Source organism: Petaurus breviceps, unplaced genomic scaffold (assembly GCF_028583685.1).
Source record: "Petaurus breviceps papuanus isolate PSGF00001 unplaced genomic scaffold, PetGlider_PUasm1.0 103, whole genome shotgun sequence".
Classification (NCBI taxonomy): Eukaryota; Metazoa; Chordata; class Mammalia; order Diprotodontia; family Petauridae; genus Petaurus; species Petaurus breviceps.
This window is the reverse complement of record NW_027185588.1, coordinates 3,647,712-3,670,325: the sequence shown is the minus strand read 5'-3', so window position 1 is coordinate 3,670,325 and position 22,614 is coordinate 3,647,712. Positions and strand designations below refer to the sequence as shown.

The 22,614-nt window shown below is 47.4% G+C and overlaps 2 protein-coding genes across 7 annotated transcripts in view; both read right to left on the bottom strand.

Moving 5' to 3' along the window:
• Window positions 1-21,769, bottom strand: part of NDUFA7 (NADH:ubiquinone oxidoreductase subunit A7) — a 29,228-nt gene extending 7,459 nt beyond the window's left edge. The window contains exon 1 of the mRNA XM_069098336.1: window positions 21,764-21,769. The gene's annotated coding sequence lies outside the window, so the exon portion shown is untranslated. The remainder of the gene's footprint in view (window positions 1-21,763) is intronic.
• KANK3 (KN motif and ankyrin repeat domains 3) lies at window positions 196-22,332 on the bottom strand. 6 transcript variants are annotated; one of them, XM_069096893.1, is made up of 14 exons: window positions 22,252-22,328; window positions 21,786-21,829; window positions 20,939-21,037; window positions 16,004-16,128; window positions 15,088-15,126; window positions 13,417-14,754; window positions 13,231-13,324; window positions 12,509-12,706; window positions 12,275-12,362; window positions 11,945-12,167; window positions 2,417-2,559; window positions 2,011-2,211; window positions 1,654-1,752; window positions 196-1,009 (listed from the first exon to the last, which is right to left on the bottom strand). In XM_069096893.1, the coding sequence occupies exons 5-14, from the start codon at window positions 15,119-15,121 to the stop codon at window positions 926-928; spliced, it is 2,502 nt and encodes an 833-aa protein (XP_068952994.1). In that variant the 5' UTR covers window positions 15,122-15,126; window positions 16,004-16,128; window positions 20,939-21,037; window positions 21,786-21,829; window positions 22,252-22,328; the 3' UTR covers window positions 196-925. The 6 variants fall into 6 exon arrangements, with proteins under 6 accessions (XP_068952994.1, XP_068953113.1, XP_068952935.1 ...); XM_069097012.1 differs by having other exon boundaries at window positions 22,248-22,296; XM_069096834.1 differs by lacking the exon at window positions 21,786-21,829 and having other exon boundaries at window positions 22,248-22,332.
• Window positions 22,333-22,614: the final 282 nt, after the last annotated feature.

Here is a 22,614-nt window from a genome sequence, read left to right as displayed (position 1 = left end):
GGTGTTAATCAGGTAGACTCAGGTCCTTTTTATCCCCTGAGGTACTTGGTATCTTGGAATTGAAGAGGGGGAAGGATGGGATGCTGAACATAGCCAAGTAGAATGTGTAAACAGATATCCTTTGTAAGCTAATGTCAGTGTCAAGTACTCTTACATAATATAGTCTCTTCTTTCTCAAAAACAGAAATCAGAAAATGTAACCAGATAATAGCATTTTATTGGAAAGTTTCTGTTTCCCTAGATTGGATTGGGAACTCCCTACCTCAGAACAGGACAGCACTGAGACCTGGTTATTCGGGACCCTTGGGCTGGGATGGGGATCATAGAACTAACCTGCTCTGACTCTGTAAGGTCCAAAGCAGGTGTAGAGACGTATGTAAAGAAATGGAGGCCATACCTTGCAGTAAGAGTCAAGTACAGGTCACCAGAGTCCAAATTAGTGTGCACTGCACTATTTCCATCATTTTCCCTTTCCAAGTAGCTGGAGGGCTTTGATTGATAAAAGAGTTGGCAAGGAACTAAGAGTGAGAAACCATTTTAAATGGCATGGTGACTGGATGGAGCACTTGGGGAGAACTAGTAATTCACAGAATGAGAAGAGTGCTGGGGATAATTCTTGGGGTTCTGTACATCTGTTGGCCTGTTATAAGCCTGGAACTGGGCAAAGCAAAGTTCTTTGCTGGGCGGCTTTCACCCTTCCCTGAGCTACTTCATTCCCATTTTCCATTTAAGTCCCTGATTCCTGAGAACCTTGGGATTCAGTTGTGGTTGCTCCCCCAGTTTATAAAGGCTTCACTTTAAGGTGCTTTGTGGGACCCTAACTGAGATCCTATACAGGTCCTCTATTGATTGGTAAATTAGTGGAGAGAGAATAGAGTATCAAATTATGTTTAGCTGGGATGGGACCAGGGAGATGATTGGCCAATCACATGCGCCCAACATTCTGCTTGCTCTCACAACACTTGTCATCAGTATCACTGCTCTCAGAATCAGGAGAAGCTGGTGGTGTCTGGAAAATAGGATTATAGTTATGAACTAAAGGGGATGGGAAGGTTCATCAGCCTCAATATATTCTAAGCACACCCATTTACTAGCCTAGTGTCTTAACCTTTTTCTTCCTTCCTCCTTCTAGATGTGATCTCTTAACTTCAGTCTTTCCCTTGGCTGTTATGCTTTTTGTTTTCAGTCCTACCCATAGTTTCCCCTTTTTGAAGCTCTGTCTTTTGCCCTGACTTTGCCTAAAGTCCTCATGTTTCCAAGTGTATGTTCAACACCATTGTTGAATGCAGCCATTCCCTTTACCAAATAACCTTCAAATGGTTAATGAGTGCCATTCTAGTGGCTAAGGCTAGAAAAGCTGGTTGTTTTTGACTTTGTAAGTTAGCATCCTCCCCACAAATCTAGCCAGTTGACAATCATGTCTTTGAAATGCTTCACATCGGCCACTGTCACTACCCTAGTCTTTTTGCCTTTTTCCTGGACAATTAAAATGGTCTACTAGTTCACCTGACTTCAGACTTCCTACTCCAGTTTGCCCCATACTGCCAAATAAAAGTCTCAAAGCATTTAATCTGCCTTGTCTTTCTTCCATCACAGGGTGTTGCTAAAGGGTGCTGGAAGAAGCTTTGTAGGGTTCATGAAAAAGTGGCTTACCAAAGGCCCTGGTTTAGCTGAACTTAAGTGTGCATGCAGTAGGGCAGCGACTTCTTCCTGTCCAGCTTCTAAGGCTATGGCCAGGGCACTGGTGCCTTCCTTTGTTGGAGGGGGAAAGGAATCAGGACAGGCTAGGGGGAGGAGACTGACTGACAGCTCCTGGGGGTAGACTAGATTCACTGTAGCCTGGGGGGGGGGGGGGGGGGGGGGGGCCAGGCGGGTGGGAGATGATATGATGGGCCCTACAGTGATCCCAGGAAGAAAGGGAAGTAAGAGATGGAACTGGACTTCTGGGCAGGTTAGAAGAGGGTGGTGGTCTGAATCCCATTACTCAATCATGCAGGCCCCCAGCCTCACATTGTCCAAGACAGCCTGGTCACAGGTTGGCTGGGCCAAAAGGAGCTTCACCATCTCTACTCGCCCATGTTCACTGGCACACATCAGAGCGGTGGAGCCTTCCTCATCTTGCAGGTTCACGTCAGCCCCACAAGCTAGCAGGGCAGCCACCATATCCTGCCGACCATGGCTCACTGCCAGCATCAGGGCTGTCTGTCCTGCCTGAAGAAACCAAGGATAGAGCCTGGGCTGAGAGCACCTATCCCAGCTCAGAGGGAGAGGGACCAGACCAGGGCCAAGGATAGTCACCCAATCAGAAAAAGGAAATACCGTTAGACGGGACACCCTAGGGCAGCCTGGATGGACCCATTTGGATCCTTTGGATGAGAGATTGTGGGCTTCCCTAGGAGGAAGGAAGAGAGCTCACCTGGCTGGCTTTGGCATTGACATTTCCTAAGCTGAACAGCCTCCTAATTACATCCATGTCATCCTCTCCATCCACAGAAGCCAGAGCAGCCAGCATGAGGGCTGTGTACCCTGCTCTATTCTGATGATCCACCTCACACACCCCTGCAAGGGAAAAAAGATGAAGTGGGGTTGATGTCCCAGGCTCTTGCCTTCTGATCTCAAACTTCTGCATCATACCTGTCCTCTTCAGCCTCTCTCACAGAGCCCTTGAAGATAAACAATGGACTGGAAATTTGGGGCTTATGAGTCTAAGCTCTGCTACTGACCATACAACCTTATTGCTCCATTCTTACCCTCATTTTCTCCACCAGTAAAATGGTGAGGTTGTAATACTAAGTTCTTTCTAGTCAGTAATATTTCAAGAGGTTTGAATTTGTGTAATTCAAATGCCTTCTCTCTACCTTCTTCACCAAGTTCTATCCTGGCCAATGTGCCAAATACTAGTTGGCCCTACTTCCAATCTAAAGTGCACTGAGAACCACCTGAGCCTCACTCAACTTAGGAGGGGCACCTATGGAGTCTTGGAGTTGGAAGATACTTCTCCAATGTTTTAGTCCAATCTCCTTCCAAAGCATGAAAACCCTTTAGGACATCTCCAACAGAAGTGGCCATCCAGCTTGCCCTTGGTCCTCAGTGAGCACACAGCCAGAATCCAGTATGTTCAGGAAGGTATCTGATTAAAGGAGGTGTAGATGGCTCCAGAAAAATTGGATAGTGAAGAGGTAGACAAAGTAGCCACTTAGAAGGGACAGAAGGCTGAAGCAGGAAGACTAGAGCTCCTGAAAGTGGGGATGAGGTCAAGCAAAATTCCTTAATCTTCCCACACACCCCAACCACGCCCAGGTGTCTCAGGTCAAAATCTGCTCAGGAAAAAAAAAAACTGAATATGATAAACAGATTTCTACTGAGTTTTAATTGCTATAAAGGTTTAATTTCTGACCTCCTTATCATCAAGAGATACTAAAGAAATAAGTTTCTAACTTTGAGATGTACTTTTTATGGGGATAAGGAGGTAAGCAGCTTAGGTAGCATAGTGGATAGAGGGTCAGGCTTGAGGTCAGAAAAACCTGAATTTGAGTCCTGCCTCAGACAAGTATTATCTGTGTGACCTTGGGCAATTAATCTAACCTCAATCTCAATTTCCTCATCTATAAAATAGAAATGATAGGACCTCTTTTCACCTGGTTATTCTGATGGACAGTGCTTTGCAAATCTTGAGGTGTAAATGTCAACTTTTATACCTATTGGGAAAAGTGGAAGCCACCTGATTCAGGATGCTTAGTTTCTCATAGACAGACCTGGGAAGGAACCTTAGAAGACCATCTAGTTCAACTCCATTTTACAGACAGAATTTGAAACCCAGAAGTGTTATCAAACAAGCTGGGACCACGATGATGAAGCATGGTACAGTCAGCTTGCTCTGATATTGCCACTGCCGTAGTGCATGCTCTTAGAAGGCAACATATGCAAGAGACATTATGAATGTAAAATTGTACAGGTCCCGGCAACAGATAGGATATAGGGCACGGGGGAAGGAAGCAAGATTGAGAGACAGAGGAGTCAAAGATAACACCTAGGCAAGCCTGGGTGACTGGGAAAATGGTGGTACCCTCAACTAATGGGGAAGTTAGGAAGGGGTGGGGGAAAAGTTTAGGGAAAACATGATCAATTTTGGACATAATGAATTTAAAATGTCTGTAGGACATCCAGTTTGAGCTGTCCAATAGACAGAAATAAGGGCTTGGTAAGTAGATCTGAGAATCACCAGTATAAGAATAATTGAATCCATGAGAGCTGATGAGATCACCAGGTGAAACAGGATAGAGGGAAAAGAGGAGGGCCTGGGGGACTCCTACTTATTGGACATGACCTGGGTAAGGATCCAGCAAAGGAAATTAAGGAACAATCAGATAAATAGAAGGAGAACTGAGAAAGAGTAGTCACAAAAATCTAGAGAAGAGACTGTTGAGACTAGTGTGACTGACGGTATCAAAGGCCACGGAGAGATCACAAAGGAGCAGGATAGAAAAAAGGCCATAGAATTTGAAGATGATTTCATTGGTAACTTTGGAGAGAGCAGTGTGGGTTGAATAATGAGACCGGAAACCAGACACAGAGTTTAGAAGAAAGTGAGAGAAAAGGAGGGGAGGCACCTGTTGTAGACAACCTTTTCAAGTTTATCCACAAAAGGGAGTCAAGATATAGGAGGAGAGCAGGGATGGGAGGATCAAGTGAGGGGTTTGTGAGGATGAGGAAGGCATGGCCACGTTTGTAGGCAGTAGAGAAACAGTCGTTAAACGGGAGAGGTTGAAGTGGGGACAACAGAGGAAGCAACCTGCTATATTAGATGGGATGTGCATGCAGGGAGGGGGTCTGCCGTGGAAAGGAAAAGGTCCTCCTCATTGTGGCTCCCACTTACGCTTCCAGCTTTACTCCTCCCATTCACACAGTCCATGTTCTATACAACTGGGCTGCTTGTTCCCCAAACTCTATCTGCCATCCTTTGCCTCCACACAATGCAGGCCATCTACTGGACTTATTCTTCAGCTCTGCCTGTTGAAATGTTTCTTTTCCTTCAAGGTGCCATTTGTGAAGCTTTCCCAGCGGAAGGTATTCCCTCCCACCTCTACTTTTTCCAAGGAACATTCTCTGGACTTTGTCCCCATTTGTATTATATTTAGCTGTGTTTGTATCCTATATGTGTACATATTCTACCCACCCCAGATAGATTATAAACTCCCTGAGAGCAGGGACTATGTTCCCCCAACATTAAATACACTGCCTTGCACCTAGTAGGCACTTAATAGACATTTGTTGAATTGAAAATCTGCCATAAACTCCAGAAGAGTCCTGAGGACCAAGTTCAGTAGAATTCCAATACTGAAATGTCCAGAATACATCATGTATATGAATGTGGGCGGGAGGTTCCCAGCTTCAGGACCTACCCTTTCTCAAGTATTGCCACCATGTCTGCCAGGCCCCAGACACTAAACAACAGGTGCCCAGCACAATTCCAGGCAATGAATAAATGCTTGTTGATTGATTGATTGATTGATTGGATCTCTCTTTGCAGCTCTCTTGTACCTTCTTAGTTTCTAGCAAATAAAATGTAAACTCCTAACACTACATTAAAGACCCTCCAAGATAAGACTCCAACCTACCCATCCATTCTTCTTTCATATTACTCCCCTTCACATAATTACTGACATTTACATAGCACTTCACATACATTATCTTATCTCAGCCTTGAAGCAACCCTATGTGGAAGATACTTCAGGTATGATTATCTCCCTTCTGAATGAGGAAATTGAGGCTCAGAGAATTATTTACCCATGTCACCCTACCAGATCTGTATCCAGGTCTTAGTGATTCCATATCCAGCCCTCTAGCCACAACGCCACAGGTCTTCTCATATACTCCACACATCCCAGTCCAATTAGACTGCTCTGCCCCTTGTTCCTGTTGCTGTGCCTTTGCTCATACCATCCTGCAGGCTAGGGAGAGACTGGGTACACAGCACAGGCTGTGTAACCTATAAGCTTCATCCCACACTAGGAGGAAGGCAAGACCCATTGATCTAGCAGGTGGAGATGTGAACTCCTCAAACAGGGGACAAGGTCAAAACAATGGCCTTTCTTTTCTCTGAGCCTCAGTTGTCTCACCTGTAAAATTAGGACTCTGAGATTTAGAGCTATCATGCAGAGAAGAGAACAGGAGGAAGAAACGGGGCAAAAAACGGACAAGCAGGATAGCTTTGAAAGTTATAGGTTGAACTTCTAGATTTCAAAAGAAATGGAAACTATATAACAGATCTGCAATTTCCTGTACAATCCTCTTTTTCTATTATCCTGTATATGTGGAAATCCAGGTTATTTGGTGTTTAAGCTCAGATTTATAAAATGAAAACAAAACAAACAAAAAGATAGATCCCTTAAATCTCATGCTGCCTAGCAGAATGGAAATTCCTTGAGATCAATGATCATGTCATTTTTTATCTTTGTATTCCTGTTCCCCAACACGATGACTTGTAAATCTATTAGGTACAATCCGTTTTTTGTTGACTGCATGAATCTGTGAATTCTAAGAGAGACAGAAGGTCAGTGGAAGAGCAGAGGTTATAAGAACAATTACTTAGGTAAGGCACAATTAATTGGCAGTGAACTGTGTCAGCACCAGGGAGAGTTCCCAGTGTGTTAGTACCAATACCATTGGATGGAGTACTAGGCAAACTGCTAAGCAGACGCCTTCCTAGGGACTGTAATTTATAGCCATAAGAGCCTTTGAGGAAGAGGAGTTTCCTTTCTCAGCAGACCTTAGAAGAGCCCACTCATCTCCTGGCAAGGACAAGAGGGATCAGCACATGGGTTGCACCTTCTACAGGTTATGATCTAGATGTAGGATTTAGAGATGGGAAGGTGTGGATGACATCAAGAGATTCTGTAAATAACTCCCTTTCCCCCAATGCCTTAAGGTTTACAAATTGATTTCTTTAAAGATAGGCAATGTGTTTTGTCATGTGCATTTTACAGGTGAGAAAATTGTCCAGGGCTAGTAAAAGCCTGAGGAAGGACTCCAACATAGGACAATAGAATTTGGAGCTAAAAGAGTATTTGAATCCAAACTCTCCCCTCCTCCATTTTATAGACTGGGGAAATGAATCACAGGGAGGGGAAAAATCTGGCCCAAGTCACCCAACTAGTAAAATGAAGAAGCTGGAGTAGATGGTGTCTGAGGTCATCTGAGCTTTAGACTCTCAGCTCTACAGCTCCGAACCTAAATAGCTGATCCGTGACTAAAACCCAGTTCTGACTCCATATTTTTGCTTCCCACTTTAGCACAATATCCCTAATGTATCTCCAACTGCCTTAAGTTCCCCAAGGTTAACTTCAAGATTTACACTGAGCCCTGACTGCCACTGTAGGAGCACAGAATGCCTGGCATCTCTCGTGTCCTCCCTGAAAAGCTGGAGTTCAACACTGCCTTTCTCATCACTGAGAAAGGGATAGTACAGAGAAGGAGAGATGGAGCCAAATAAATGTCCAACAGAGCACTGGGAATTGGGAGACCTGGATTTCACTGGAAATAGAACAAAAATGACTAATGGAGTTATGATACTGGATGAATAGAGAGCTAGTAAGAAGGCACTTAACTGCCGAGTTACCTTGCCCTGAAGAACTGCATCCTTGGGTTCAGTAAGAATGAGCAGATGTGATAGCTGAGTCACTGTCAGCAACATTGAAAAGATCATGGAAGATAGGAGAGGTAAACAAGATGAGAAAAGGGGAGATACTGTCCCAGTTATCACAGAAGATAATGGAACCTACAAACTCTAGGCCAGTGTACTTGACTAGGATTCCTGGGGAAAATCGAGAAGGATCATTAAAGACATGGTTGCTAAACATTTAGAAAGGGAAGCAATGATTACAAAGAGCCACCATGGTGGTTACTTCATAGGCAAGCCAGTCTTATTTCCTTTTTTTGTTGTTTGTTCTTCAGTCGTTGACTATGACTTATGACTTCAGTCGTTGGGGTTTTCTTGGCAAAGGTACTGGAGTGATTTGCCATTTTCTTCTCCAGTTAATTTTACAGATGAGGAAACTAAGGCAAACAGGGTTAAGCGATTTGCCCAGGGTCACACAGCTAAAAAGTGTCTGAGGCCAGAGTTGAACTCAGTAAGATGAGCCTTCCTGACTCAAGGCCTGGAATTGTCTCCACTGGACCACCTAGCTGCCCCTTTTTTTAAAAACAGGATTTCTAAACTAGTAGATGAGGAAACAGTAGGCATACTTCATCTGGATTTCAGCTACACTTCTAATAAAGTACAGAAGATGTAAAGAAGATAGAAAGATGTGGATGAGCTGATGATACAGTCCAATGAACTCAGAACTGATTGGATGACTGGACTCGAAGGGTCCTTAGTTCAATTTCAACATTTTGGGAGGCCTTCTTGGGATCTTTCCTTGGCCCTGTCCTGTTTAACATTTTTATCAATGACCTAGATAAAGACATAGATGGTATACTCATCGAGTTTGTAGATGACACAAAAACTGAGAGGCAGAATTAACACACTGAATGACAGAGTCAACATGTAAAAAACTTTTGAGAGGCTAAAACACTTGGGTTAAATCTAATGAGATGAAATTCCATTGGGGTAAATGTAAAGTTCTAACCTTAGGTACAAAAAAAATCAATTTCAGAAGGGTGCAAAAGATGAGAGGCATGGATAGACAATGGTTGTTTTGAAAGAAGATTGGCATAGAGGACTGCAGGGGCAGCTAGGTGACACAGTAGGGAGAGCACAGGGCCTGGAGTCAGGAAGACCTGAGCTCAAATCTAGCCTCAGATATTTACTAGCTGTGTGACCCTGGGCAAGTCACTTAACCCTATTTGCCTCAGATTCCTTATCCGTAAAACAAGCTGGAGAAGGAAGTGGCAAACCCCTCTAGCATCTTTGCCAAGAAAACCCTAAATGAGGTCACAAAGAGTCAGACATGACTGAAATGACAGAACACAAGGGAGAGCTGCAGACACAATATGAATCAGCAGTGTAATGTGGCAGCCAGGAAAGTTAACACCATCTTGGCCTACAGGGAGGGGTAGCTTCTTGCAGTAAACACATTATACTCCCACCGTCTTCTGCCCTCATCAGACCTCATCTGGAACCTCCATTCTGGGCCCCACAGTCTAAGACTGAAAAACTGACATGCCTAGAGGAGGACAATCAAGATGGCACAGGGCCTCGACTCCACCCCCATGAGATCAGCCGAAGAAGCCAGGCACGTTTGTTCTGAAGGAGAGACGGCTCAGGAGGCCATGATGGCTGCTTTCAAGCAACTGATGTGCTGTTGTGTAGAAAAGGGACGAGGTTTGTTCTGTTTGGCTCCAAAAATCTGAACCAAGAACAATGGGTGGAAGTCTCAAGGAAGTAAATTCAGGTCTGATGTCAGGAAAAACTTCCTAAGGATTAGAGCTGTCCGACAGGGCTGCCTCTAGAGGTGGTGGGTTTTCTTTCATTGGAGGCCTTCAAAAGGAGGCTAAATAACCATTTGTATATGTTATAGCATATTTGTTATAATGAGGAATTTCTTTTGATCCAAGGTTGGATTAGATGCCTACTGAAGCTCCCTCCAACTCTTAAATTCTTTGACATGGCCAAGTCCTTCCCCTCAGCCTCAGTTTCCCCATCTGTAAAATACAGAAGTTGGGGAAAGGTGGACCAGATGATCTCTGAGGTTCTGACTGTGGGAAGGAGGCAGCATGACATAACAGAATAAGCACTTCACAAACCTGGTTTGTAAATCTAGCTCTGACATTGACCTCCCTGGGTCTTAGTTTCTTCCATCTGTGTACATTGGGGAAGCTGGAACTGGACTAGAGAACCTAGACAGTTCCTTCCAGCTCTACATCCTGTCCTAGAGTCCAGGCATCCATTTCCCACCTGGAATAGGCACTTCTGTGGATCTGGTCCTGCCCTCCAAGGGGGAAGGAGTTGGGGAAAGAGATAGATATAGTTCTGGGAATTTAGAGAGGGGAGCAAACTAAAAGAAGGAGGCCTCTGTCATCTGGGGGAAGAGAGGACAGTGTGAGTCTTCTGTACTGGAAAGGGTTCAAGTGAGATGCGCTCACTAAATCCCAGTAACAGGATGGGATTCTCTTCCACTCCCTAGTCCACCCTTTCAGTCCATGAAGCCCAAGAAAGATAACCTGACTAGATGAGGATGCCCTGTACCTCACCAGTAAAGGTTAACCAGACAGCCTCAGATTCATTGCTTTCTTCCAATCTCTGAAGGACTGCCATATGGAAAAGGAATAAGCCTTATCCTGCCTGGCCCCAGAGGGCAGAACCAGGGGTAAAAGGTGGAAGTTACAGGGCCAGAGTCTGGCTCAATAGAAGGAAGCACTTCCTAAGAGAGTCATCCCACAACGAAACAATCAACATTAAATACCCATCATCCATAGAGATATAAAGGGGAACGCAGTGGATTTGGTGCCAGAAGACCCTAGTTCAAACTCTGACTCTCATTCCTGTGAGGCTCAGGTGGACTTTCAATTGTTGTTCAGTTGTTTTTCCATCATGCCCCACTCATTGTGACCCCATTGGGAGTTTTCTTGGCAAAGATTCTGGAGGGGTTTGCCATTCCCTTCTCCAGCTCATTTTAGAGATGAGGAAACCGAGGCAAACAGGGTGAAGTGACTTGCCCAGGGTCACCCAGCTAGTAAGGGTCTCAGACCAGATTTGAATTTAGGAAGATGAGTCTTCCTACCTTCAGGTCCAGCTCTCTGTGCACCATGGCACCACCTAGCTGCCTCAGCTGGATGTAGGTGGCATCGAAAACCTATTTGGCTCCTAAAGCTTTTCCGAGTCTGGCTCCAGTTCACCTTTCTAGGCCTATTGTGCATTTTCTTTCTTTCACACACACTACAACCCAGTCATACTGCCCTACTAGTAGTTCCCCCAGCCTCATTCCATCCCCAGCCTCAGTTGCTCTCCCATGCCCTCCTTCTTCACCTCCTGATTTCAGAATCTCCAGCTTCCTTCAGAGCTCAGTTCATGTCATTTCATAAATAAAGTCAGTCCTCATCCCTTCATTTGCTAGTGCCCTTCCCAAGAAATTAACTTGACATAAATTTCACATTTAATTTTCTTGGTATATGTTGTTTCCCACCAATGCAATGTAAATTTTTTGACAGCAGAGATAGTTTCATTTTTGTCCTCATATTTTTAGTATCTAGAACAATAACTGGCATATAGTAGACAGTAAGTCCTGGTTGAATTGAATCATTGAATGCCCCTTTCCGTTTCCAAATTTTATGATTCTTCTGGGTAGTGAGCTCCCTGTCACTGGAATTATTTAAGCAGAGGTGGAGGGCTCCTTTTTGGGGAGGTTGTAAAGAGAACTCCTGTTTGGGGGATGGGATCACACTAGAGAGTTCCAAGGTTCCTTTCTGGATCTAGGAATCTGATTCACCCAGGAACTCTTAGGCTCTGACTCATCCAGCAACCCTCATGGATCCCCTTCCTCAGAGCTCCTGGAGCCCTGAGTCTGAATCATATCTCACATTCTAGCACTGGATTCTATACTCTTGTATGGATCCCATCTCCTCCTATTCCCAGGGATATGAACTTCCAAGTGGCAGAAAGGAATCACCTCTTCCACATCACAAATGAGTATTCAAAGAAGACTGATTGATGGAATGAAGCCCCAGAGGAAAAGAAGTGACAGTTGTAAATCCCAGCTCTCAGCCCCCTTGACCAGACCTAGCCATATCTCCCACTTCCATCTCTGGCCCTGACTCCTGAACTGTGAGTCTCTGCCCTCAGACCTGGGTGGCCCCTTTACCCATTGGAACCATGATGGCCAGGTTCAAAGTACATTCTCAGTGGAAACACCTTACAACTTCCAGCTAGACCTGGACTTTCAGGGCCTACTGACCAGCTCCCAGCCCTGCTCTCCATGCCTCAACCCAGGCCCCAGACCCCACTGACCAGTATCCAGCAGTAGGCGTACAATGTCAAAATTGGAATGGGAGACACTGTAGTGAAGGGCCGAGTTGCCGTTACCATCAGCTAGGTTGACCACATGGGCCAGCAAGGCTGGTGACTGTGCGTTCAGAGTCGCCAGAAGGGCTGCCACAGGACCAGGGCGGGAGTGCTTCTGGCTGGACACACGAAACCATTCCTGCTGCACCAGACGTGAAGTGCAGGCGGCCTGTGAAGAGAGATAGAAAAGCGAAGAATGACAGGAGATTTTGCCCACAGCCCTGCTTACCTCCTCAGGGCCTTGATGGGAAGGGTTCTAGGGGACTGAACACTTACCCCCTCCCGGTCCCGGCTGCCCCTGGGCTGGCTCAGCTGCTTTTGGAGCACCTGGCAGGCTTCCTTCAGGCGGGGACTCAGCTCAAACCTGAAGTAAGAAAGAGAATGGGGCCCTAAGGCACAGGGAAGACTCCTAAAGGGGTGGGAAGGGGGCAGAGCAAGACTTTGGATAGGATGGAGACCCTCCCAGAGACAGAACAAAACTGACTTACTCTTCCCTTCACCCCTACTCACTTCTCCCGGCTGTCAGGGGCATCATGTATAGGCTCTGGTTGGTCCTGGACACCAGATGAACTGCTCACTGGAGAGTGAGGTGGGGAGTGGCTGACAGAGCCAGAGCTGTCATCTGAGGAGCCTTCAGGGTCCCCTGGTTCTGAATCACTATCCCCATCACTGGCTTCTTCCTCTTCACTGGATGAGGAGCTCTCATACCTGAAGGGAGAAGGTCTTGTGGGTAGAGAAAGACAAAGAGAAGAGGCCCCAAGTGCCAAACAGAAGCCTAGAATCTCAAACTCTAAGAATTAAACATAATCTCCTAGCATGCCATATGATGTGCTTCTGGACTGGCATCTCCAACTGCAGTGATCAACCATTCTCTAGTAAAGAGGAAACTACTTCTATCCAAGGAAACCCATTCCATGTTTGAATCCTGGAAGAAAGCTATAGCCCAGAACCAGGGAAAGAGGTGTATCTAAGCTAGAGAAATCCAGGCATTGTATCATAGGACTGAGACTTGAAGGAACCTTTGAGATTATCTAGTCCCAGCCCCCTCTTTTGTAGATGAGGAAGCTAAGGCCAAAAATGGCAAGTGACTTTTCCAAGGTCATACTACTAGTAAGTAGAAGGGCTAGTTAGACCGGGAAGTCAGGCCTATGATTTCAAATCCAGTGCTCTTTACTTAGGACCAAGAGAGAACCCAGAGCCCAGGAGGAGGGAATTGGATTCTAGAGTCTCACTCTCCATTGAGGATGCCCACAAATTGTAAGCTCTTGGGGCCAGAGCTGGGCTCTGCTGCTCCATCTCGCTTCTTCATGATGGATCTGAGGACACCTGAGAACAAAGTGTGCTTGTTGGGCTGGGCACCACCCTCAGGTATGCCCGCAGCCAGACAGAGTGGAAGGCGAGGGGTGAGCCAAACCTACCAGTGTGGGCTGTGCCCTTGCTCTGCAGAGCTGGCATTAGACACAGGACCCCATTTCCCGTTGGGGCAGACTCTCCCAGGCTCAGCTCCAGGGACCCCAGCTCAGCCTGTGTGCCCTTTTCAGCCACAGCCTCCTGCCCAAGGCGGCTGGGGGTCTGGGTGGCAGCCTCTTGTCGTTGTGACCTCGACGCTGCCTCCTCTTCCTTCAGGAGCTGAACAGCCTCTAGCTCCTGGAGTCTCCCCTGCAGGAAGGCACTCACCCCACGCTGGTGTTCCAGACTGTTCTTCAGCATCTCTAGTTCTCGCTCAGTTGCATCTGACACCCCCAAAAGCTCCTCTGTCACCCATGTGGCTGCCTCCTGGGTGTCAGGCACTGCCAACGCGCCCTCTTCACAAGTCTTGGGTGTTGCCAGTATGCCTGCCTCACAGGTCTCTGATGCCGCCAACACACCCACTTCCTGCATCTCGAATGCCATTGATGTGCCTACTTCCCGGGTCTCAGGCACTGCTAACGTGCCCATCTCACAGGAAGCCCCCTGGGCCTGAGCTCGGGCCTTGGTCCCCCTCTCTGATGTGGCCAGTCTTTCGGTCAGCCGGCGTAATTCAGCCAGTTTCCCAGGCCGAGTCGTGGAGTCTAGCTCCAGCTCGAGCTCGGGTTCAGGGCCTAGCTGGTGCCCTGCCTGGATCAGACGAGCCCTCTCCTCACGTAAGGTGCGCAGCTGCTGTTGCAGAGCAGGAAGCAACCTCACCTGGCCCTCTAGCTCTCGAAGTCGCCTCAGCGCAGCCGCCATCTGCTCCCGGACATGCTGTAGCTGGGCTGGGCTGGCAGCTGGGGCAGGGCTGCTGCGGCCGGAGCTCAGCGGGCTCTTCCAGCCCAGCCCAGGGCCAAGCCCGGTGCTGACAGGGGCCTGCTCCTGTTCCTGAGCCAGCCTCCTACTCGTCTCCAGCAATGTCTTCTCCACTCTGGGGTTTCTCCCTAAGACTGTGTGGGGTGATGGTGGTGGCAGGAGGCCAAGGCTAAGAGGAGGTGCTGGGGTGAGGGACAAAGCTCCCCCAGACTCCCCCAGGCCCTGGGATGACCCTCGTCCATCCTCACTGGCTAAAGACTCTGTGGAAGTCCAGGGTCCTGGGCTACGGGGACTTCGGGGGCCAGAAGGCCTGGCTCCCCGGGGTCGACGGGTGGGCAATGGGGCTCTGCTACGGAGGCCCTGCCCACTTTCAATATCCTCCACATACTTCAGGAAATCCAGGTCCAACTGGAAGCCATAAGGAGTCTCCACTGAGTATGGACTTCGAGCCCCACCATCCTGGTCCCTGTATAGAAAGGGGCCGCCCAGGTCTGGAGGGGAGAGATACATGGTTCAGAACTAGCAACAGTCAAGGCTAGAGACCAAAAAGGTGACATGAGGTCAGACCCAAGTACTTGGGGAGCAAATATAGGGCCAAACCCAAAGGCCAGGGGGAGGGAGAACCCAGAGGTCACTCTATCCAGGACAGCAAAAGGGATGCCCTGCTGGAATATTTGAACCACTGCCTTCCCACCAATTCCCCTTCCTGGTTACAGAAAGGAAATGGCCCGGATGGCCTGAATTTCCTTGCCCTTTTCACCAGCCCAATAACTTTAGCCCCTTGGGAAGAGAAGGAAGTTTTCCCTACCCCCAATTCCTCTTACCTGGCAGGTTCTGGTTCATAGCAAACTTGGCCATTGTCTCTGTGGGCAAGCAGGAAAAAACGGTGTTAGCCCTAGACCAGCAAGTTTACAGAACGTTTAACCCTGATCATGCCCAATCTGCCCTCTCCTCTGGAACTCTGAGGTCTTCAGTGGGCCCCTTCCCCAGCCCCCCAGCATCAGGGGCCTTTCAGCCTAAGGCAGTGTTCTGCAGGTGGGGAGGAGAAGGAAAGAAACTTGATTTGGAGTCAGAAAAACCTCAGTTCACACACCAGCTCTGAATCACTTACTACTTGTGTGACTTTGAGGGTATCATTTAACCTTTTTAAACTTCATTTTGTTCCTCTATAAAATGAAGGGGTTGAACTAGTTTGGGGGGTCCTTAACCCTTCTGTGACATAGTTCCCTTTGTCAGGGTGGTAAAGTCTGTGGACCTCTTTTCAGAATTATGTTTTGTTACCTATGTTCATAATTGAAGGAAATGATAAATTTCAGTTAGAGATGATTAAAAATAAAAATATATATTTTTTTCTTCATCCAAATTCACGGACTTGAAATCTAACCCTAAGTCCCTTGGGTTAAGAATCCCTGGATGAGATGATCTCAAATCCCTCCCAACTCTGACTTACAACATTCTAAGGTCCCACCCAGCTCTGACATTTTATGTTCCAGTGACTTCAACTCTAAGACAAACAATGATTCCCCAGGGAGTACCAAGACCCCTTTACCAAAACCAAAAACAATGAGAAGCCAAACTGAAGGGAGCACCCCATTCCCCCACCCAACCCCGAGCAAAGGCACTCCCTCCACTTTACTCAAGAATTCATGTCCTGAGTCTATAGGTCTCTGGAAAAGTACAGAAGAGTTTCCAGGTTCTCTTCTGTACTCACCTTGCTGCCTTTAGGACATGGTGACCTACCTGCTGATGGGGCAGAGTGGGGTGAGACTCAGAAGGATATACTGATGGGGCTTCCCCAGATCCCCTCTTTCAGCATCGAAGAAGAGGAGAAACAAGCTGGCATGAGGATTATCCCCAGCAGGATCCTTGAAATCAATCAACAAGCATTTATTAAGCACCATTCGTATGCCAGACTCTATGCCAAGTGCCTAGAGATGCAAAAAGAAAAATAAAATAGTCTCTTCCCTCAAGAAGCTTCCATTGCTTGGGGGGAAACAATATATGCATATATGAATATGTACAAAATATCAATGAAGTAAATACATAGTAATAGGGGCAGGGGAGGCCCTCGCAGCTGGGAGGATGAGGAAAAGTCTCATGTTGTAAGGAGTAGGGGGAGCCTGAGCTGAGGTTTGAAGGAAACCAGGGGCTCTAAGAGTCAGAGATGAAAAGGGAAATGTACTCTAGACAAGGGACCAGCCTGTGCAAATGCTTGGAGAGAGGAGATGGAGAACCAAGTTCTAGAAATAACCAGAAGGCCAGTGTGGAGGGACCATAGAGCACACGAAGGGGAGGAATGTATAATAGGGCTTGAAAGGGAAGCTGGAAACAGGTTGTGAACTCTAAGTAGATAGAGGGCCTCCAGGTAGGGCTCTCCCTGGCAGCTAGACTGTGACACCTCTAGTAAGCATACATAGTTAGATCTCAGTTAGAACACACACCCCACACTGGGTCTTTGGTCACTGAAGCAAGAACATGGGACTTGAGTCAGGAGATCCAGGTTCAATTCCTAGCTCCAGAGCTTCCTAGCTAAAGGAAGAAAACTCCCAGTTTCTATAAAGTGGAATGGACCTATTATATAAGGTTATTGTAAAGAAAATATTTTGCCCACTCCAAAGTCATGTGAAAATGGGAGCTATCGTCATGGGATGAGGTTTAAAGGGACCTTAGGAACCACTGACTCCAACCTCTTCATTTACCATATGGAGAAACTGAGGCTCAGAAAAGGGAAAGGATTTGCCCAGGGTCACACAGTTAACAAGCAGCAGAACCCAAATCTAAACTTCAGCAACCAGATGCAGCACCCATACTCATATACTATAGCCACCATTTTTAAAAAAATTATTACGCTGAATTACTCTTGGCAAATCACTTAACTTCTCAATGCTCAGGCACACAAGTTGCAAAGCAGGTGTCAATCTGTATTGGTAGACAGTTTCCAAATAAATCACAGATTTGGTTCCCTCCCCCCCAAAAAAAAGGAGGTTGAGATGCAGCATGGTTTAATAGTGAGTCTTAGAATCAGGAAGACCTCAGTTTCAAATCTGACATTTACTAGCTGTGTGACCATGGCTAAGTCACTTACCCTCTTCATGAGTTAACTCTCAGAAAGTTTCTCAGGAAACTCTCTAAGATTAAAAGTTACAGAATAGCTGTAGATTTGTAGGATGGAGGAAGTTTCCATACCAAGAATATACTATGCTGATGACATCACAGGTCCAAAACCAAGATCCTCCCCCGCCATCCCAGTCATTATTATTAACATGATTACTGTTGAGGCTAGCAGGAATCCCAAAGGACTTATGTCACCATTAGGGAGCCAGAAACCAAGAGGGTGGAAATGCACAGGTAGAAAACTGACTCCTATAACCATACTTGAATGTTTGATGTGTTTGAGACATAGCACAGTATGGTAGGGGGAAGGGAGAAATGATCATTTATAAAGCTCCTCCTCTATCCTAGGCACTATCTGAAGTGGTTTTTGTTTTGTTTTTACAAATATCTCATTCGGTCCCCACAACAACCCTGGGAAGTAGGTGCTAATATTATTCCCATTTTACAGTTTAGGAAACTGAGGCACAAAGATTAAGTGACTTGCCCAAGATCACACAGCTAGTAAGTATCTAAAGGCTAGACTTGAACTCAGGTCTTCCTGACTCCAGGCTGAGCACCACCAGCTGCCTAGATAGGAAGAACAGTCCTGGCCCTACCCTAAGAGTTGGGAGACCTGGGTTCAAGTGCAGGCTTGGCAGTTTCTTACTTTTTACCTAAAGGACAAACCCCTTAATCACTCTGGGCTTCAATTTTCTCCTCTAAAAAGTAGGAGCCATAATGCTTGTACTGTCAATTCCATGGTACAGAAGGAATAAACACTTGATTTGGAGTCAGAAGACCTGAGTTCATATCATGCCTCTGCCTTGATTCCAAGGACCCTGCTAGAGATCATCTTGATGCCTCTGCACTTACTCTCCCTCCTCAGGTTCCTCCCTTGTAAAGAGGATTGGACTAGATGACCTGTAAGGTCCCTCCCAGCTTTAAAAACCTAACACTATACTACATAATGACGTGAGGGAAGCATTTAAGAGATGTAGCCACAGGAGAGGGTAATAATTCCTCCCCTCCTATTATGCCAGGAGACATTGAACACCTTTGAAATGGAGACCAAAAAGACCGGAGGAGTCGGTTGTTCTGACAAGGAGAAACAAGGAGGTGATCAGAGAGGACACTTTGGATATCTAACAGAAGACTGCCTTTTCTGGAAGGTGGGAAGTGACACTCTGGACCCAAAAAGGGAGTAGCTTCTTGGGGATACTGGCTTCCTGGGTCCAAGGAAGGTAAGACCAGACTCAGTTTTAATAGAGGATCCCAGGGAAACAGACCACCTATGTGCTTTGAGATCAAATGGAACCATATTTATAAAGCACAGCACAGTGCCTGGAACATAACAGACATTACCTAAGGGCCTATTCCCTCCTTCCCCAGTGATTTTAGGACCTAGAAATAATTGGTCACATTTACCCACACTTTAAAAGAAAGTCAAATTTATATTGCCCACAAGATGGTTAAAAGCTCTGTAACCTTATGTAAATCACTTCCCTTCCATGTAAAATGGGGGAAGGCATCTGGCCCAGACAGCATCCAAGATCCCTCTAAAATCTCATGATTTTAGGATGAAAGGTCTAAGGACATTTTCTACAAATGAGTCATTATGAGGCATCCAGTCAAGCAGGAGGGGAGGGGAGGAAGGCTGTAGGCAGAGAACACCCAAGCCTTGGGCTCCCATGAGACCTAACCTCCAAGGGCATTTATGTTCAGCACTCTCACCAAACAGGAGGGAAGGAAAGGCCCAGCCTGGGACCCAAGGGAACTGGGTTCCAGTCCTGACTGCAGCACCGGCTTTAAGGGAGTCCCTCCTTTTTTTCTGGGCCCCACTTTCCCTATCTATACACAAGGAAGTTGGCCTCTCCCTGCCCTCCCAGCTGGAACAATGTGTGAGTCTAACATCCTGGAAATGGGAGAAGTGACTTCATTGCCCAGAATCAGGGAGGAGGCCAAAAGGAACAGCTGAGCACACAGCACAAAGCCAAGGGTGCTGGAACATCTGTTTGCAACTGCAGCCTGAGCTCTCTAAGAGGCCAAAACAGCCACAGGGTCAAGAAGGCAGTCTTTGGAACGAGGGTCTACCCCGCCTTGCCAAGGGGAGATCAGGAATGCTAGGGCCAGTAGAAAAAACAGGGATCTGAGGCTCCTCCCCTGTCCAAGCTAGTGATACATAGTTCAGACATTCCAGTCTCATCTGGAAGCATGCCAACTCCCTGAAGCTGGACAGGCAGGCACCAAGGGGGAAAGAGGGGAGGGCCCTAGACCCAAAAGATGGATGCTGATGTTGGGTCTCCCAAGGGTCATCCTCCCCAATGCCCTGTAAGCTCCACCCTCACCTGGGCCAACTCAGGTGCCAACTAGTGCATGAAGCCTTCTCTGACCCAGCTTCAGGAAAGAATGTGCCCCTTGGATGACTCAGCAGTGTCTTCCCCTCTCTCCTTTACATTTCTTACACTCCCTAGTAGAAGAATTATTGGTTTATTTGTTCCTCCCTAGTTACATGTCATGTTGGAAGCTCCTTGGGATTCGGTTTTGGGTTATGATGTGTAATGCTTTGTAAACCTATGTAAACATGGATTCTTGAATCCCCAGTCCAGGGCCCTAGATATAACTAACAGATTCATAATAAATGCCACTTGAATTGGACAAATTAATTCTCTGACCCCATTCACTTTGCCTCCAGTCAGGAGTCTGTCCATTCCAGCCTCCCTGATTCCTTCATCTGGCCAGAGCAAGTGACCCTCCCCCCCCTCCGCTCCCCTGCCCCCCAGTGGTGATGGCTCAGGCTCAGAAAAGCCAGATGCCAAAGGCCAGAGGAAACAGGAACAAAAATACTTGGAGTTGATCAGTCTGTGGCAGTAACAGCTCAGGAACTGGGTCTATTTGGGGTTTGGAGTGGAGGAAGAAGGATTTCAGGGTCTGATTTGGACCCTGGCTCTCTGGACCAACCCATTTCAGTAGAACAGGCTGTGTCTAATGGTAAATCAGAATTCTTCAAGTAGAGGTTACAAGACCACTAAGGCCTCTGAGTTCCACCCAGGTCTGAGATTCTAGGAGTCTGTGAACTCAGTGATGTATGTGTGAAGAACACAGCCCTCTCTCTCCACCACCACCACAGCCTATCAGTGTCATGTGATACCACCCACCTCCCCACCCCATCACTTTATGGAGCATGTCCGTGTGTATGTGCGTGTATCAGAGTGGGATCCAAGCCCCGATTTTAGTAAACAACTTCCATTGCTTCACCCGCCTACCCCCTGCCCTAGGCTGTCAAGGAAGCGGATGCTTCTGCCTAAGAGCCCCTCATTAGCCCATCATGACTCCCAGGGCCCTGCCAGCTATTTTTGGGATATTACATGGCTGTTATCACTGGGTGACAAGTTGGGGAGGGGAAAGGAGAAATAAGGAGGAAGAAAGGCTTAAATGTGGAAGAGTGGATGAGTTATAATAGCTCACACTTCTAAGGTTTTACAAAGTGCTTTCCTCCCAACAACCCTGAGAGTTAAGTAGTGTGGGTATTATTATCCCCATTTTACAGATAAAGAAACAGACTCAAGAGGCAAAATTACTTACTAGTTGTTCAACCTCGGATAAATGGCAGAAAGAACTAGGATTTGAAGAGTGGCATTCTTTCCACTTGGGGGGGTGTCTCCAACTACAGACTTCTATCTCCTAGATATAGATATTTGAATATTTTGAGGCAAATATTCTGCTTACTGAGTTTTACTTTTCCCCTTTTATAACATGAGTAGACTAGAAGACTTTGCCTGTCTTTTCCAGCTCTAAATCCTTTTGTCCTAAGACCTTGGTAGTTGTCTCAGACCCTATTATGAGGAGCTCAAAGGTATTTGAGGCTGACCACCTGAGGATCAGAGAAAGAAAGCCTGGCTTTTCCCTTCCCGCATGAAGGACTATAGGAACTGACCTCAACGAAGCCCCACCCGATTCAGCGATTGATGTCCCAAGGTGCCCCCCCTCCCCCTCCCCAGAGTTCCCTCACTATCCCTAGCAGTGGGAGGGGACGGAAGGGACAGATTCTTCCTTCCTAGCTAGGCGGCTTCATCCGCCTGCCCATTGTCTCTCAGAGCCCCTGGGGCCGCTTCCCAGGCCCCAGTTTCCGGAGAGGTTAGGGCACCCCCCCCCTCCAGGTCTGGTCTCCAGGGCTGAGGGGAAAAGATAGGTGATATCCAAGCATCAGCTAGGTTATGCAGAGAAGGTCTGCTACCAAGCCCTGGTAGGAAGCTGTACAATACAGTCTTCCAGGTGTAAGCCCCTACCCTTACCTGAGAAAGGAGCAGGAACATGGATGGTCAGAGGCTTCCAAGTCACCCCCACCCCCACCCCCGGCAGCCCCCTCCTTCTCTTAGGACAAAATCTTAACAACCTCCCCCCTCCCCTCTCCATGTACTCGCACACGCACCTGCCCCCGGTCTTGTCACAAAGGATGGGTAATCGCATCCTCCCCTATTGCGAGTGACAAAAATAGAGAAGACCTTTCCTGTCCAGCTACTCAGACCTTCCTGGGACGTCTTTGAGAGCCCACTCCCCTCCAGGCCTTCCTCGTACCCTTCTCCTCAAACCTTCCAGGGAAGATCTCCTGCCTAGGAAATACTCCCTGAATTGGGCTGAACTTGCAACCCCATTCCCACCCTCACCTACTCCATGGGTCGCCACCACTCCTTCTTCCGCTCAGTCCCAGTTTGGTCCCCCGCCCCCCCACTCTCCGCCTCAGATCCTCAGTCCACGCGCCCTCAAACCTCCAACCCTAGGGCCCCTCCCTGCCCCCCTCTCCTGCCCCCTCAACCCCTACATCCCCACCCCTGGTTCTTCTGATCCTGTCGCTTCTCCCTCCCTCCAGTCCCGTCGGGAATTCCAGACTCACCTACCTGAATAGCTCCTGGCCCCAACGCCGGAGCCTCCGCCAGCATACGATGCTCTCCTTAATAAACCCGGGACTGGAACTGGCAACTGCATCAGCCAATCGTCACCGTAGGGTTCCAGAAGGACCAATAGTAGTGTAAGAGCTGGTGAGGGGCGGGGGATCCGAAAGCTGATCTAGGTTCTCTGAGCTCAAACTGAGGAAGGGACAGATTTCCAAGCCCCTCCCTGCAGGTTGCTTTCGGCCAGACCGGCTGATCCTTACCCAGCCACCCAATCCTAGAGTTTTTTCTGTCCCGAGCACCTACGGGAGAACTCCAAACCTGGCCCAGTGACCAGGAAACCAAGCCCAAAACTCAGAGCCAAGGCCA

Bases quoted from the DNA above. Each gene is read 5' to 3' on its own strand.
- KANK3 (XM_069096834.1), bottom strand. From the start codon at position 15,121: ATGGCCAAGTTTGCTATGAACCAGAACCTGCCAG. The intron at 12,363-12,508 runs GTGAGTAGGGGT...TTCTTACTTCAG, and splicing joins GCCCCTGACAGCCGGGAGAA to GTTTGAGCTGAGTCCCCGCC. The intron at 1,010-1,653 runs GTAAGCCACTTT...CCTATTTTCCAG, and splicing joins CAGCTAAACCAGGGCCTTTG to ACACCACCAGCTTCTCCTGA.